We start from the raw sequence: 12,274 nt of genomic DNA, 5'->3' as shown, positions 1-12,274 counted from the left end.
ACACTTTTGGTTGGACATATATTCAAGATATATGCTGCACAAGCGACAACTTCAGCCCAATAGTCATTTGGCAAATGCTTTGCCTTCAACATACTCCTTACCATCTCCATAATGGTCCTATTCTTCCTTCCTGCCACACCATTTTGCTGCGATGTATATCTTGTTGTAAACTGCTTGTGAATTCCATGCTTCCTGCAAAATTGAAGGAAGTTATTTGAGATGTATTCTCCAATGAGGAGCTTGCTGCTCTGTTTAGTCTATGTTCATGAGAAATCAGTGATGCATTAAGCTCATCCACTAAAAACTATGAGAGATCCTTTGTCTCTTCTATGGCCAGAACAATGGCCTCAAACCTTGCTAGCAGACTTCTCAAAATTTTCTCAACTATTCTTCTTTCCTCAAGTGTCTCACCATGAGACCTAATTTGAGTAACCAACCCACTTACATGTGTAAAAAATGAGTCTATATTATCATAATTTTTCATACAAAGTGTTTCAAAATCTCTCCTCAACATTTGCAGCTTCGTTGTCTTGACTTTTGCCATGCCTTGGTACGCTGTCTGGAGGATGTCCCATGCTTGCTTGGACTTCATTGCTACTGCAACCCTTGGGAAAATACTTTCATGAACTGCTTGAAAGATATAAAACAGGGCTTTTGAATCCTTCTTCCTGTTGTCCCTTAACACATCTCTTTCTTGTTGAGATAAGGCATTGTATGCTGTTGCATCTGCTGGTTCTTGAAAACCATTTTCCACCAAATCCCAAATATCTTGAGAAGAAAACATGGCCTTCATTGTAATAGCCCAATAATCATAATTTTTGCCATTAAACGGAGGTATTTGAGGATTAGTCAAGCTTGTGCTTGATGTTGCCATTTCTGAGGATAAAAACAAACTTTCTACCTGCTCGTAAATATGCTAAACACAATCTGCGCTCAAAACAATTTTCACTGTTAGTAAAAACACTTGTTTTTACACTAACAGAGTTTAACCTGCTCTGATACCATGTTAAAAATATATTTCGCGAATTTGATTTTTTTTTTTCGCGGAGGGGAGAGGCAGAGTGTAAGGACCTACGGTCCTTGGCACGACCGCTCGAAGTGTGACTGTGGGTGAGTGCGCGGTTGAATGTGCGAAGTACGGTTGGAGGGTTATGCGAAGTTCTCTTGGAGTGTTATGCGACGATAATGCAACGATAATGCGATGATATGGAGGAGACTTGGCATATGTATACGCATGGAGCATGGAACGATATGTTATGGGGGTCGACCTACAATGTAAGCAAAGCCGACATGGAAATGGAACATTTGTGATGGCATTAGGGGTGTTGGGCAAGTTCGCTGGGCAGCCAGACTTAACCCCACACTTGTGTATATATTGCAAATGCGTTGGAGACATTTGGACAACAATCCAACTCGCTCATACATCTTCGCTAAAGGAGTAGAGGTGCAGTCTTGTGCGCAAATACAAGGAGGAAAGGTACAGTTTACACGTGCCCATTCTTGGGCTAGTTGCACAAAGGAAAGCGTTGAACTCGGTATTGGGTGAAGGTGCAGGCAGGTGCGCTTGGCAGTTGGGTGAGGCATGCACGGTGGATGTGTGGCGCCCAGTTTGTGCGAAGGCTTGGCGTGGGTGTCTTGGCGACTCGGGTGAGTGCCTGCCCATCGTGCAAGTGTGCACGAAGACTTGTTGGTGTGTTGGGTTGTGAACGGAAGTGTGTCTCGGGTAGAGGCGCCTGTGTGTGGCGACTTGGAGGCGTGCCCAAGTTGGGCAAACAACACGATCGTGCGACGAGGTGAACGAAGGGTTGGTGAGTCATGCGGCGACCATGCGGAGGCGCCGAAAAGCTGGGCAACCGAGTTTGCTAAAATTGTGAAAATTGACTAAGTGTAAATTTGGGGTTTCCCAAGATTTAACTTGTACATTGTAACAGTGAAGATTGTATAATATATTGATTCGGGAAGACTCATATTGCAGGGAGTTGCCCCTCCCTTTATACTGTTGTGCATTTCTCTTGTATAATGCTGTTGATAATGAATGTGTATGGGTATTCATTAGTATAAAGGAACACATTAATAATACTTGGTTGTGAAATACAAACTAAGTAGGAAAAGTGGAATGTCAGGCATAGTCTACAATCGTAAGTATTGGTGAAAAGAAAACGATTGGTAGTGCCACACCTCGCTATAAGCGGTTGAAAGACTACCACAGGTGTAGGGGCGTGACAGGTGGTATCAGAGCTGGTGAACTAAATCAAGGAGCTGATTCTACGAAGACCGAAGACTTGGCAGGGAGCTCAAGTTTTGCAGGTGACAGGTGGAATATCAGGGTGATTCAGGTGAAAGGTGAAACAGGTTTAGCAGAGGAGAAGCTTTGTGCTTGGGCCAAGCTGAACGACAAGGCATGGTAGGTTTGGAAGAATGCGAAGGGAAGCTCTTGCTTACCTTATACAGGTTGAAGCGGATGAAAGAAGAGAATCCCTGGATTCGAAAGGAACTTGAAGTCTTGGAAAAGAATGTTGAAGACGAACTTCTTCAACTTGGTTGGACAATGGAGCAAGATGAAGTTACAGATTGTGCTGACAAGGAAGAGGAAGCCGTGATGATTAAGGATGTTGCAGACATGACAATGATGGAGGATGAACTTGAGATTGATCAAGTTGGACCAGGATCGTGCCGTTTGCAGACATGGATGGATGAGGATAGTCACATGCAGGAGCCTCATGATGATGTAAGTACTATTGATACTTGTGTTTCATTTGAGCATTTGGTATATGGACCGTACGCAGGGAAGGGCAAAATCAGTTTGCCGATGCTAGGGAGGATCTTACCATGGATGACTAGGATGAGACCTTGTATGGAGAAGCAAGGATTGTTGATTGTTGCAAGACTTGTTGGGGTTGTTTGTGACCTTGTGATAGAAGGTACAAAGGTCCATGACAAGGGAGGAACATGATGATCATTGCAGAGGATTGGGTCATGCTTTAGCCACATGGAGAATTGGCTAAGTGCCCGGCATGACTCGTGGACAGATTGAAGGGCACATGTTTGAGGTATGATGATACTTGGGTGGACTTCTCATGGCCGAGACCAAGATAAAATCTTGGTGGAACCTTTAGTGGGGAGCTATGATGGAAGGGACTCGTGATGACGATGATATGGTTGGGTGACCGAGTTCACTAGACCGAAGATTGCAGACTTGGATGAGGATGACCGCTTGTTGTGATGGGTCTACTTGGTTGGAATACATAGGCAGCTTAGTCATGGACATCAGGTTGGAGACATGGAGCATGGCAGTCTTATGCAGGGACATTGTGCAGGAGCACTTGTAGAGGTGTCACTTATGGGCATCCAATGGGGAGTGCCAAGGCAAGGATGTTGTGCAGGTGGATTTGCTGATGTGACATGGAGACTTATTATTTATGAGCCGATGGAGAGGTTGTGCACTTATGTACAACAAGGCCATGGACTTGGATGGAGTTGTGAGCAGACTATGGAGCATTCCTACTACATGGAGAGCTGAGGCATCTTGCAGAGACCTTTGGGCCGAGACTTGTATGCTTGCTAGAGTGATAGTTGGAGATGACTCATGGAGCTCATGATGACATGAGATTGTTGTGACTTGGGGACTTCATATATGGTGGACTTGGAGGATCTGATGCATTGAGGAGCTGAGGTCAAAGATTTTGATGCAGGATGGGGTGCATACTTTCAAGTACATGTATGGGAATGGCTTGAAAGAGTGACTTGATGTGGAGGATCGATATGAGACACTTTGGAGTGATGGAGTTACAACGATAATGATGCCTTGGTGACTACACTTGGGCATGGGTTGAGCCGAGACTCAACTACTTTTGACACATTGATCTATGATCATGGACATCGCATAGATAGATGAGACAGGTGCATACTTGTTTCTAAGGCAGGCTTGAGGGACGGCACATTGCAGATATGATGGAGGTTGCTTCATGGACCTGGATGTGGCACATCGAGAGTCAGAGTTTGACGAGATGGTCTCTTCATGTTGAGGAGGCACACATATGGATGATGATGTTAGGGTATATGTGGCTGATTTCATGCAGCACATTAGTACCAGACATCATGGACAACATGTTGCAGATGAGATGAGGACTACTTCATGGACCTGAGCATGGCTTACACTTATATGGAGATGGATTCTTGATCGAGTTGATGATGTGACAGGATGTTCTGAGAAACCACTGATGATGGCATGCGGATGTGCATTCTCATGATTTGAGCGTGACAGTTCGACTGATCACCCGAATATTTCAAACATGAGGGCATGCAGTGGGCAGAGATGTGTTAGCATTGTGTTGGAGTATCATGGCAACAGTTCACATGAGGATGACACATGATGAGGTCGACACAAGGTGTTGCAGGAAGCATGTAGCTTGAGATGGAGGGGCCAGCCTTCCACGATGGAGAGTAGCATGTGGAGATTGTGACAGGGTGATCGATGGTCATGGATTGAGATGATTTCCGATGTATGACATACCGATGAGGTGTATACCTTGGTATGGTGATCTTGGTGACAGATGGTTGCCAGGACGAGACATGGTGGAGATGGAGTTCTACATATGTTGCAATGATGTTTGCAGTATGTGGAGGAGTTGACATCATGGATATTGATGATCTTGGTGGATGGCCACCAGGATGGTATGTTGTCAAGGACGACAACGACTTCACGTGGAGGAGGATGTAAGGACTTGCGGTCCTTGGCACGACTGCCCGAAGTGCGACCGTGGGTGAGCGCGCGGTTGAATGTGCGAAGTATGGTTAGAGGGTTATGTGAAGTTCTCTTGGAGTGTTATGCAACGATAATGCGATGATATGGAGGAGACTTGGCATATGTATACGCATGGAGCATGGAATGATATGTTATGGAGGCCGACCTACAATGTAAGCAAAGCCGACATGGAAATGGAACATTTGCGATGGCGTTGGGGTGTTGGGCAAGTCGGCTGGGTAGCCAGACTTAGCCCCACACTTGTGTATATATTGCAAACGCATTGGAACATTTGGACGACAATCCAACTCGCTCATACATCTTTGCTAAAGGAGTAGAGGCGCAGTCTTGTGCGCAAATACAAGGAGGAAAGGCACAGTTTACACATGCGCCCATTCTTGGGCTAGTCGCACAAAGGAAAGCGTTGAACTCGGTATTGGATGAAGGTGCGGGCAAGTGCGCCGGCAGTTGGGTGAGGCGTGCACGGTGGATGTGTGGCGCCCGATTTGTGTGAAGGATTGGCGTGGGTGTCTTGGCGATTCAGGTGAGCACCCACCCATCGTGCAAGTGTGCACGAAGACTTGTTGGTGTGTTGGGTTGTGAATGGAAGTGTGTCTCGGGTAGAGGCGCCTGTGTATGGCGACTTGGAGGCACGCCCAAGTTGGGCAAACAACACGATCGTGCGACGAGGTGAACGAAGGGTTGGTGAGTCGTGTGGCAACCATGCGGAGGTGCCGACAAGCTGGGCAACCGAGTTTGCCGAAATTGTGAAAATTGTCTAAGTGTAAATTTGGGGTTTCCCAAGATTTAACTTGTACATTGTAAAAGTGAAGATTGTATAATATATTGATTTGGGCAGACTCATATTGCAGGGAGTTGCCCCTCCCTTTATACTGTTGTGCATTTCTCTTGTATAATGTTGTTGATAATGAATGTGTATGGGTATTCATTGGTATAAAGGAACACATTAATAATACTTGGTTGCGAAACACAAACTAAGTAGGAAAAGTGGAATGTTAGGCGTAGTCTACAATCGTAAGTATTGGTGAAAAGAAAACGATTGGTAGTGCCGCACCTCGCTATAAGCGGTTGAAAGACTACCGCAGGTGTAGGGGCGTGACAGAGAGAGTTGTGACATTCGCGAAGCTACAAATTCGTTTTTGCGGAGGGGAGAGGCAGAGAGTTGTGACTTTCGCAAAGCTATTTTTGCAAAACTAGGTTCGCGCACCGTGAGGCCGATTTCGCGGAGCTACCTTCACGCACCGCGAGACTATTTTCCAAGGTTGAATATCGCACAACCGCGCAGCTATTTCAGAGACTTATGAATTATATTTGCTCACGACAAAATGAGGAAGTAGGTTTTGGAGCAATACAATAAACTTAGTATTGAATTCTAAAACATGAAATACATTTACATGAGACTGCCACTCATTCATCAAGTAAAATAAAAATTACAGTGATTTAAACTTATGCGCAACACTACACAGTAAAACACAGTAACTGCTGTTTTACGCGCCCACCAAAAATTGCTCCACAATTTTCTCCACAGAGACTTGTGCTCTTTTTCTACTTGCTCTCTAACCTCTCCACACCGTCTTACTCTTCTACGCTCTTGTTTCAAAATGAATTTTACATTCATATTTAACTCAACAGACAATTTTTACATTTAATTCATGACAGAGCGAAATTAATTTTGATGTTGTTGTTGAGTGTGATCAGAGTTGCACAGGTGTTCCTGGAGTGTGGGCAAGGTTGTTGAATTAATGCTTGCCCATATTTGTTTATCTAAGTACATAAGTTCTTTAAATGCCTTTTTTAAGTTTCTGAGTGGTTCGCATCTGGCTTCGGTCCTTCTATCTTCACGCTGAGATGCAACCTGCAAAAAATGTCTTCAAGCAGAGACGCAACCTGCAAAAAGTACGTCTGACAGGTATGGCTGCTATCAGAGTGTTTATTGCAGTGGTTGGGATTATTATTTCCAACATATCGCACTCTTCATAGAAAGTTGGGTTCAAACCACAAACACAAAAGGCTGGGTTTAAACCCCACAGACAAAAGAAGAACACTTGTCTGCTTAAGAGTTGTATTCAACATAATGAGAAAAGAAGAACATTTGTCTGCTTAACAGTTGTATTCAACATAATGAGAAATATATGGAGAGAGAACATTTATTTCCATCTGATCTCAGACACCTCCACTATACTTCCCAGACCCTTGATGCTTCTTTTAATAAATGGCCAACGTTGCCGTTAAGTTCCCTGAATACATGCTAGAAGGAAAGAGACGAGGAGATGAGAAATGGCTGTTAGCTCTCTTTTCTATCCATAACAAGAACTAAATTTTCTAGTTGAACTAAATTTTCCATTTATCAAGTCTACTAAGTTTGGAGTCTCCTATCACTGGTAGTTAAACTGATTACTCCTATTTATTTTAAACATATAATGGTGGTTGTCCCTTTTTTCTGAATTTTCTTTTCTTACATTATGGATCTAAGCTTCATTTATTTATAAACCTTAAGTTGATTCTCCTCATTCATCCAATACACCTAGCTTCTCTGTGCAACCAGAAATAAGTTCAGTTTCAGATATCTCTGATGGCAGCCTCCCATACGTCCGTGTTACAGGCAATGTCATCTTAGTTGATATCAATCTCAATGCCTGACTCAGCGCATGCTTATTCCATCTTTGCTGGATGAAAATCACAATTGCAAGCACCACAGCAGTCACAGGGATAGATAAAAATCTGAGCCAGGGTTTGCAAATTCATATACATCTTCCAAGTAAGGATTAAAAACTGGAGGTATAAAGTAATCATAGATGTGAGGAAGGAGCCGCAGAACAGTGATACCAATGTAATATAGTTTCCTAAGTGGTTTACGTTCAAAATGCCAAAGAGTATTACCGATAATTTGAGGAAGCAGGAAGAAATCCTGTACCAGACCCACATACTCCTGGAGCTCAGTCTCCCAGTCAACTTGGTTGTACGCATGGCGTGCTGAATACAGATAGGATGAAGACTGAATTGCGCGGCTACTGGCTTTCAAGTTATGAACAATCAGCACAATTAAAAAACCCATAGCATGTATAGCAGAGGAAATAGCAAGCACTCGTTTATCGCTCGGGACTCTCCATGGCTCTGAAGGACTCCTTTTCAGCAATCGAATACGAGATTTCCAAACCTTTTGGCAGAGTCTTAGTATCAATAGACATGCAATCAACACTAGCAGTTTAATCATGTACTCAATCTTCTCAGACCCTCCGCTCTGAATCGGAACAATGAAATGATTATACCCCGGCTTAGAATCCATACTTTTGAACAAGGCCTCTGCACCTGTTATGAGAGGAATACTGTATCCAATGGCTTGAACGCCCAGCATGACAGGAGAGATGTATGGAGAGAATAATTGGCTCACAATGCACCCAATCATCATGAATAGTGTCAATATACGTAACACGAGTTCTACACTTCTGTGAGAAATGATCTCTTCCCTCTGCCTCCGATATAGAATGGGAAGAGTCTCGATTTTCATCGGCTTGAAAAAAAGTGGGTCGTCAACAGTTCGTTGACTTTTCATGGAAAGCTTCACGATTGGATTTCTGAACCACGAGGCATTTGTAGGTGGATATTCCACTTCCACTTCAATGAGACAATCAAAACCATCCTGCAGATCCCCTGTTTCATGCAAAATTCTCCACCATGGAGCTTGGAAATCCCTTCGAACATCCCTGCATCCTATAAGGTGCATTTTACCCACCCTTGGATCATAGAAACCCTCAAGAAAAAACTTTGAAAATTTTCCTTCCAAATACAACCGTGCAGCAACATTCAAGGACTTCTCCTCCTCTGGTCCTTTTGAATGAGGTGATTCCGGAACCTCCTCGGATATGTAATAAGTGTCCCAGTGAACTCCCACAAATTCCTTGATGGCTATATAACATCCAAATGTATGAAGCTCTTGACAAAATTCCCTCTGGAAAACTGGTCAATTGCGCCCGGTGAATGCACTGAGAGATCCCGGCTTAGAACAGAAAAACTCTGTCTTGTCTTGCCCAAATCCTTATGGGGATACTTCAAAGGACGATTTGCCAAAACCACCAGTTTCATCTCTCTCCATTTGGGCCAATTTCGTCTTGTTGTATTCGTATGATATATTGTTGAACACATCCTGTGGCACAAATCGAGGATGTATAAGCTCAAATGAGAGATCAAATGAGAGTGGGGGGAAGGAATTTTTGCTGTTCTCAATGCTGCAAACAATTACACTTCTTTGCTTGATTGAGAGTGATGTTGAAATATACTTTCAACTGTGCGTTGCCCGAAGCCGACAGTTGAATAGGGTCCATTAAACGGCAACAGGAAAACCACTCCGGAAAACCGCTGAGCCTTATCGCACCGCCTTTTGGCAAAGGTTGTTTTTGTTGGAGCCCTCCGATACAATCCGCTGCTGCCACGCGTCCTGTGTACGAACCCAAAACTGCCCATCCCGTCTCCTGGACATTAAACTTCGATTAGGTTGTGTGGCTCAAGGATGCGAAATGCGTCCGATCAGGTCAACGCACATGGATTTCCTTCAACCTGCTAGAACGTTTTATTTATTTTACCACTGGCTTTTATTAAATGCATTTATTGAACTGTCATAGTCTTAGGTAAAGTATTTAAAGTTTTTACGGCACGTAATTTTTTATTGTTAACCCTTATGGTATGTACCCAATATAGTTTTGGTTGTATGCGTTGACTTTGTATTGTCATTGCACACTGGAGGAGAAGAAACAGGGGTTCGCCGCAGCGAAAAGGAAACCAAGGAATAGCACAGCAGTGTGGAATAAAACAGAGATTTGCGGCAGCAAATAAAAATCTGGAATTCCTTTTACAGGTGGTTGTGGTTGTTTATTGAAACAAATGGGATTGCAATGTAATGTTTTTTTATTTACTTAGGTAAGGAATTTTTATTTTACAGTAGTGAATGTAAAAAAAAATTTAGCAGTGAAAGAAAATTTTACACAGTAGTGTAAAATCATTTGTAAACGAGGTAGAGTATTTAGTTTTTGGTTTTTTGGTAAAAGTTTTTGGTGAATCTTTTCAGAGAGGAAGAAAATTTGTATCAGTCATTTTATGAATTAATATAAGTTTATTTTGGCTGAGAAACTTTGCTTCGCTCAAAATTTTTTTTTGGGGCTTCCCTGTGCAAAAAATTCTTGTGGCAGAAGAAAAACTGTGTTCACTTAATTTGTGTTTGAAATTACCAAAAATTTCCAACAAGTCAAAGGGAATGTAAATGGAGATTCGTGAATTACAAGCACTATGATTCTTAATGGATCCAAGTCATCCCATACACAACTGACGAGAAGATAGTCCCATTTACCCTCTGCAGTCAACGTTAAGTCATTAACGCCTGATCTTTTACATTCCAAATACCGATCCTGTGAAGGAGGCACGGCTCGAAAAACCGCACTAACATTTGCAATACCTGAATCAGATAACCCCGTACACTTCAAATATTGCATGCAAAGCGTTTTGTTATCAAAACTGCCATTAGTTTTATTATCCATAATGAATGGGCCGAACTTGCTACAATGGGCATCTGTGCCATTGCACTGCCAAGTGGGAACCACGTCCAAAACCGAAACATACATCAGATGCTTTATAGCTGAACAGAATTGCTTCCCTCGATATACTTTGATGCCTTTTGACTGGAAATTATCTGGATCTTGGTGAGGAGCACAAGCATTTGCCACCAAGTTCTCAGAGTCAAATTCATAATTCCTATCAGTAGCCAATAATAGTGAAAAGATGTCAATTTCATCAAAATAACTTGAATTGGAGTGCGGATTGAGGCTTGTCAGTGTTCCTCGAATCTCCCTGTTAGTCAGAGAAACCTTGCTCGGATAGCGCAATCGCAGCAAAATTCTATCGTCTTTTAGCAGAGTAGGGGGCTGTAAATTTGAGTTATCCAACCAATCCCAAGGATCTGCAGCATTCTTCCCACGGGGGGGTGGCGGGAATTGGTACTGCCCAGCATACACAACAACCGCTCTTCTTTTGAGTTTTTCAATTCTTCTAAGTACACTCCTTCAAGATGAATCGTAAGAGAAGTAAAACCAGGACGAATATTAAAGCCTTGGCGTCCCATATCCCTGAAGGAGAGGCCTTGTGTTCTGGATGTGGCCAACTGTAAAATCCCACTCACATTCACCATTTTTCCAGAGACCTTCTTTAGATCCACATCTGTAATCAAGAATGAAACCAGATTGATAGGCGAATTGTTTCCAGGGACCATGTAATTGGAGTTTCTTCTCGTAAATGGTCCCCTGTGATTAGACTCATTTGTGGTGAATGGCAGAAGAGAAGCAGAGCCATTGTGCTGATTCCAGTCCCCATTTACAAAAGAGAGCTCCTTCTTAATCCTATACCTTCGGTTCCTATCTGGATGCAGCACTGAAGCCTCTGCTAAAACAGAGCTACACTCCTCCTTTATCTCATTAAAGCGACTGTAGGTTGATGGATCATTCGGTTTTATCATCAGAGAGTGAGAACTGGCGGGGCAGTAAATACAGAAGAAAGAAATCACAGCCAATACCCATATCCCAAACATAGCTGGGGCATACGTTCCCATGTTTTTTCTAAGTCCAAACCACATTTGCACTCCAAACGGATTCAGATCTTTGGGTTTGATAGTACAATTGGAGGACAAAAGCAAAACTTTTTCAGAAGCAGCTCGTGTGAGCTCAAAATGGTAAGTGGGATAGGAGCTTGAGATGCCAGTGAAACTAAATATTAATTTATCGACTCAAATGAGCGTCCAGAAAAGAGTTGGAAAACGGGTGCAGTGAGTGTTTGACATGGTGCGGACAGAGATCTTGACCCACTCATTCGTAATTTTTTTTTTCGCCAAATCATGGGATATATGTGAACACTATCTGTCAACTTGCCAGGATAAAAAGAGAATTGTACTGGTCCTTCATTTTACTAGCATACTAAATAAAATGTTTTAATTATAAAGATTATTTTATTTTTTAATATATATATATATATATATATATATATTTATTGATTTTAAAATTTTTATTTATTTTGAACAGTTAAATATTTTATTTACTTCTCATATTATATATATTAAAATGTTATTATTATTATTAAATAGATATTTTTTTATTGAGAAATAAAAAATATATATTCATGTAATATGATTTTTTAAGTGAATTTTTATTATTAATATATTTTTAAAATGTTATATGTCAGTTTTATTTTTATTCAGTATTAAAGGGACTACATGTCTCCTTCATATCCTAAATAAAATAGTTAGTATCAATACAATTAAAACTCTCTTTACTTATTGAAATATTTTACTTGATATAAATATTAAAATATGCATAAACAGTAATTATAATTTTTTATCTTCAATTATTTATTTTGTCTCTTTACAAGATATAAATTATTTTATATAAGGAGGGCACAAGCCTTGAATTTAAAATTTATATTTATCTTGCATGTCAAAGTATAAATTATTTTATATAAGGCGGGCAGATGCAT

At 41.7% G+C, this 12,274-nt stretch overlaps 1 protein-coding gene across 1 annotated transcript; it reads right to left on the bottom strand.

The window, feature by feature from the left end:
• Positions 1-7,272: 7,272 nt before the first annotated feature.
• LOC149143727 (uncharacterized) lies at positions 7,273-11,357 on the bottom strand. Its single transcript, XM_089451922.1, has 6 exons — positions 10,932-11,357; positions 10,039-10,752; positions 9,043-9,234; positions 8,814-8,909; positions 7,515-8,714; positions 7,273-7,431 (listed from the first exon to the last, which is right to left on the bottom strand). Exons 1-6 carry the CDS (start codon positions 11,355-11,357, stop codon positions 7,273-7,275), a joined length of 2,787 nt encoding a protein of 928 aa, XP_089308048.1.
• Between the last annotated feature and the right edge of the window lie 917 nt (positions 11,358-12,274).

The sequence above is a fragment of the Pinus tabuliformis genome, chromosome X (assembly GCF_031772625.1).
Source record: "Pinus tabuliformis cultivar Carrire ecotype Pingquan chromosome X, CPIR1, whole genome shotgun sequence".
NCBI lineage: Eukaryota > Viridiplantae > Streptophyta > Pinopsida > Pinales > Pinaceae > Pinus > Pinus tabuliformis.
This window is presented reverse-complemented; position numbering and strand designations above follow the sequence as displayed.

Bases quoted from the DNA above. Each gene is read 5' to 3' on its own strand.
- LOC149143727 (XM_089451922.1), bottom strand. From the start codon at position 11,357: ATGGGAACGTATGCCCCAGCTATGTTTGGGATATGGGTATTGGCTGTG. The intron at 8,715-8,813 runs GTATCCCCATAA...CCAGTTTTCCAG, and splicing joins TTGGCAAATCGTCCTTTGAA to AGGGAATTTTGTCAAGAGCT. The intron at 7,432-7,514 runs GTATATGAATTT...ATTTTCATCCAG, and splicing joins TTAATCCTTACTTGGAAGAT to CAAAGATGGAATAAGCATGC.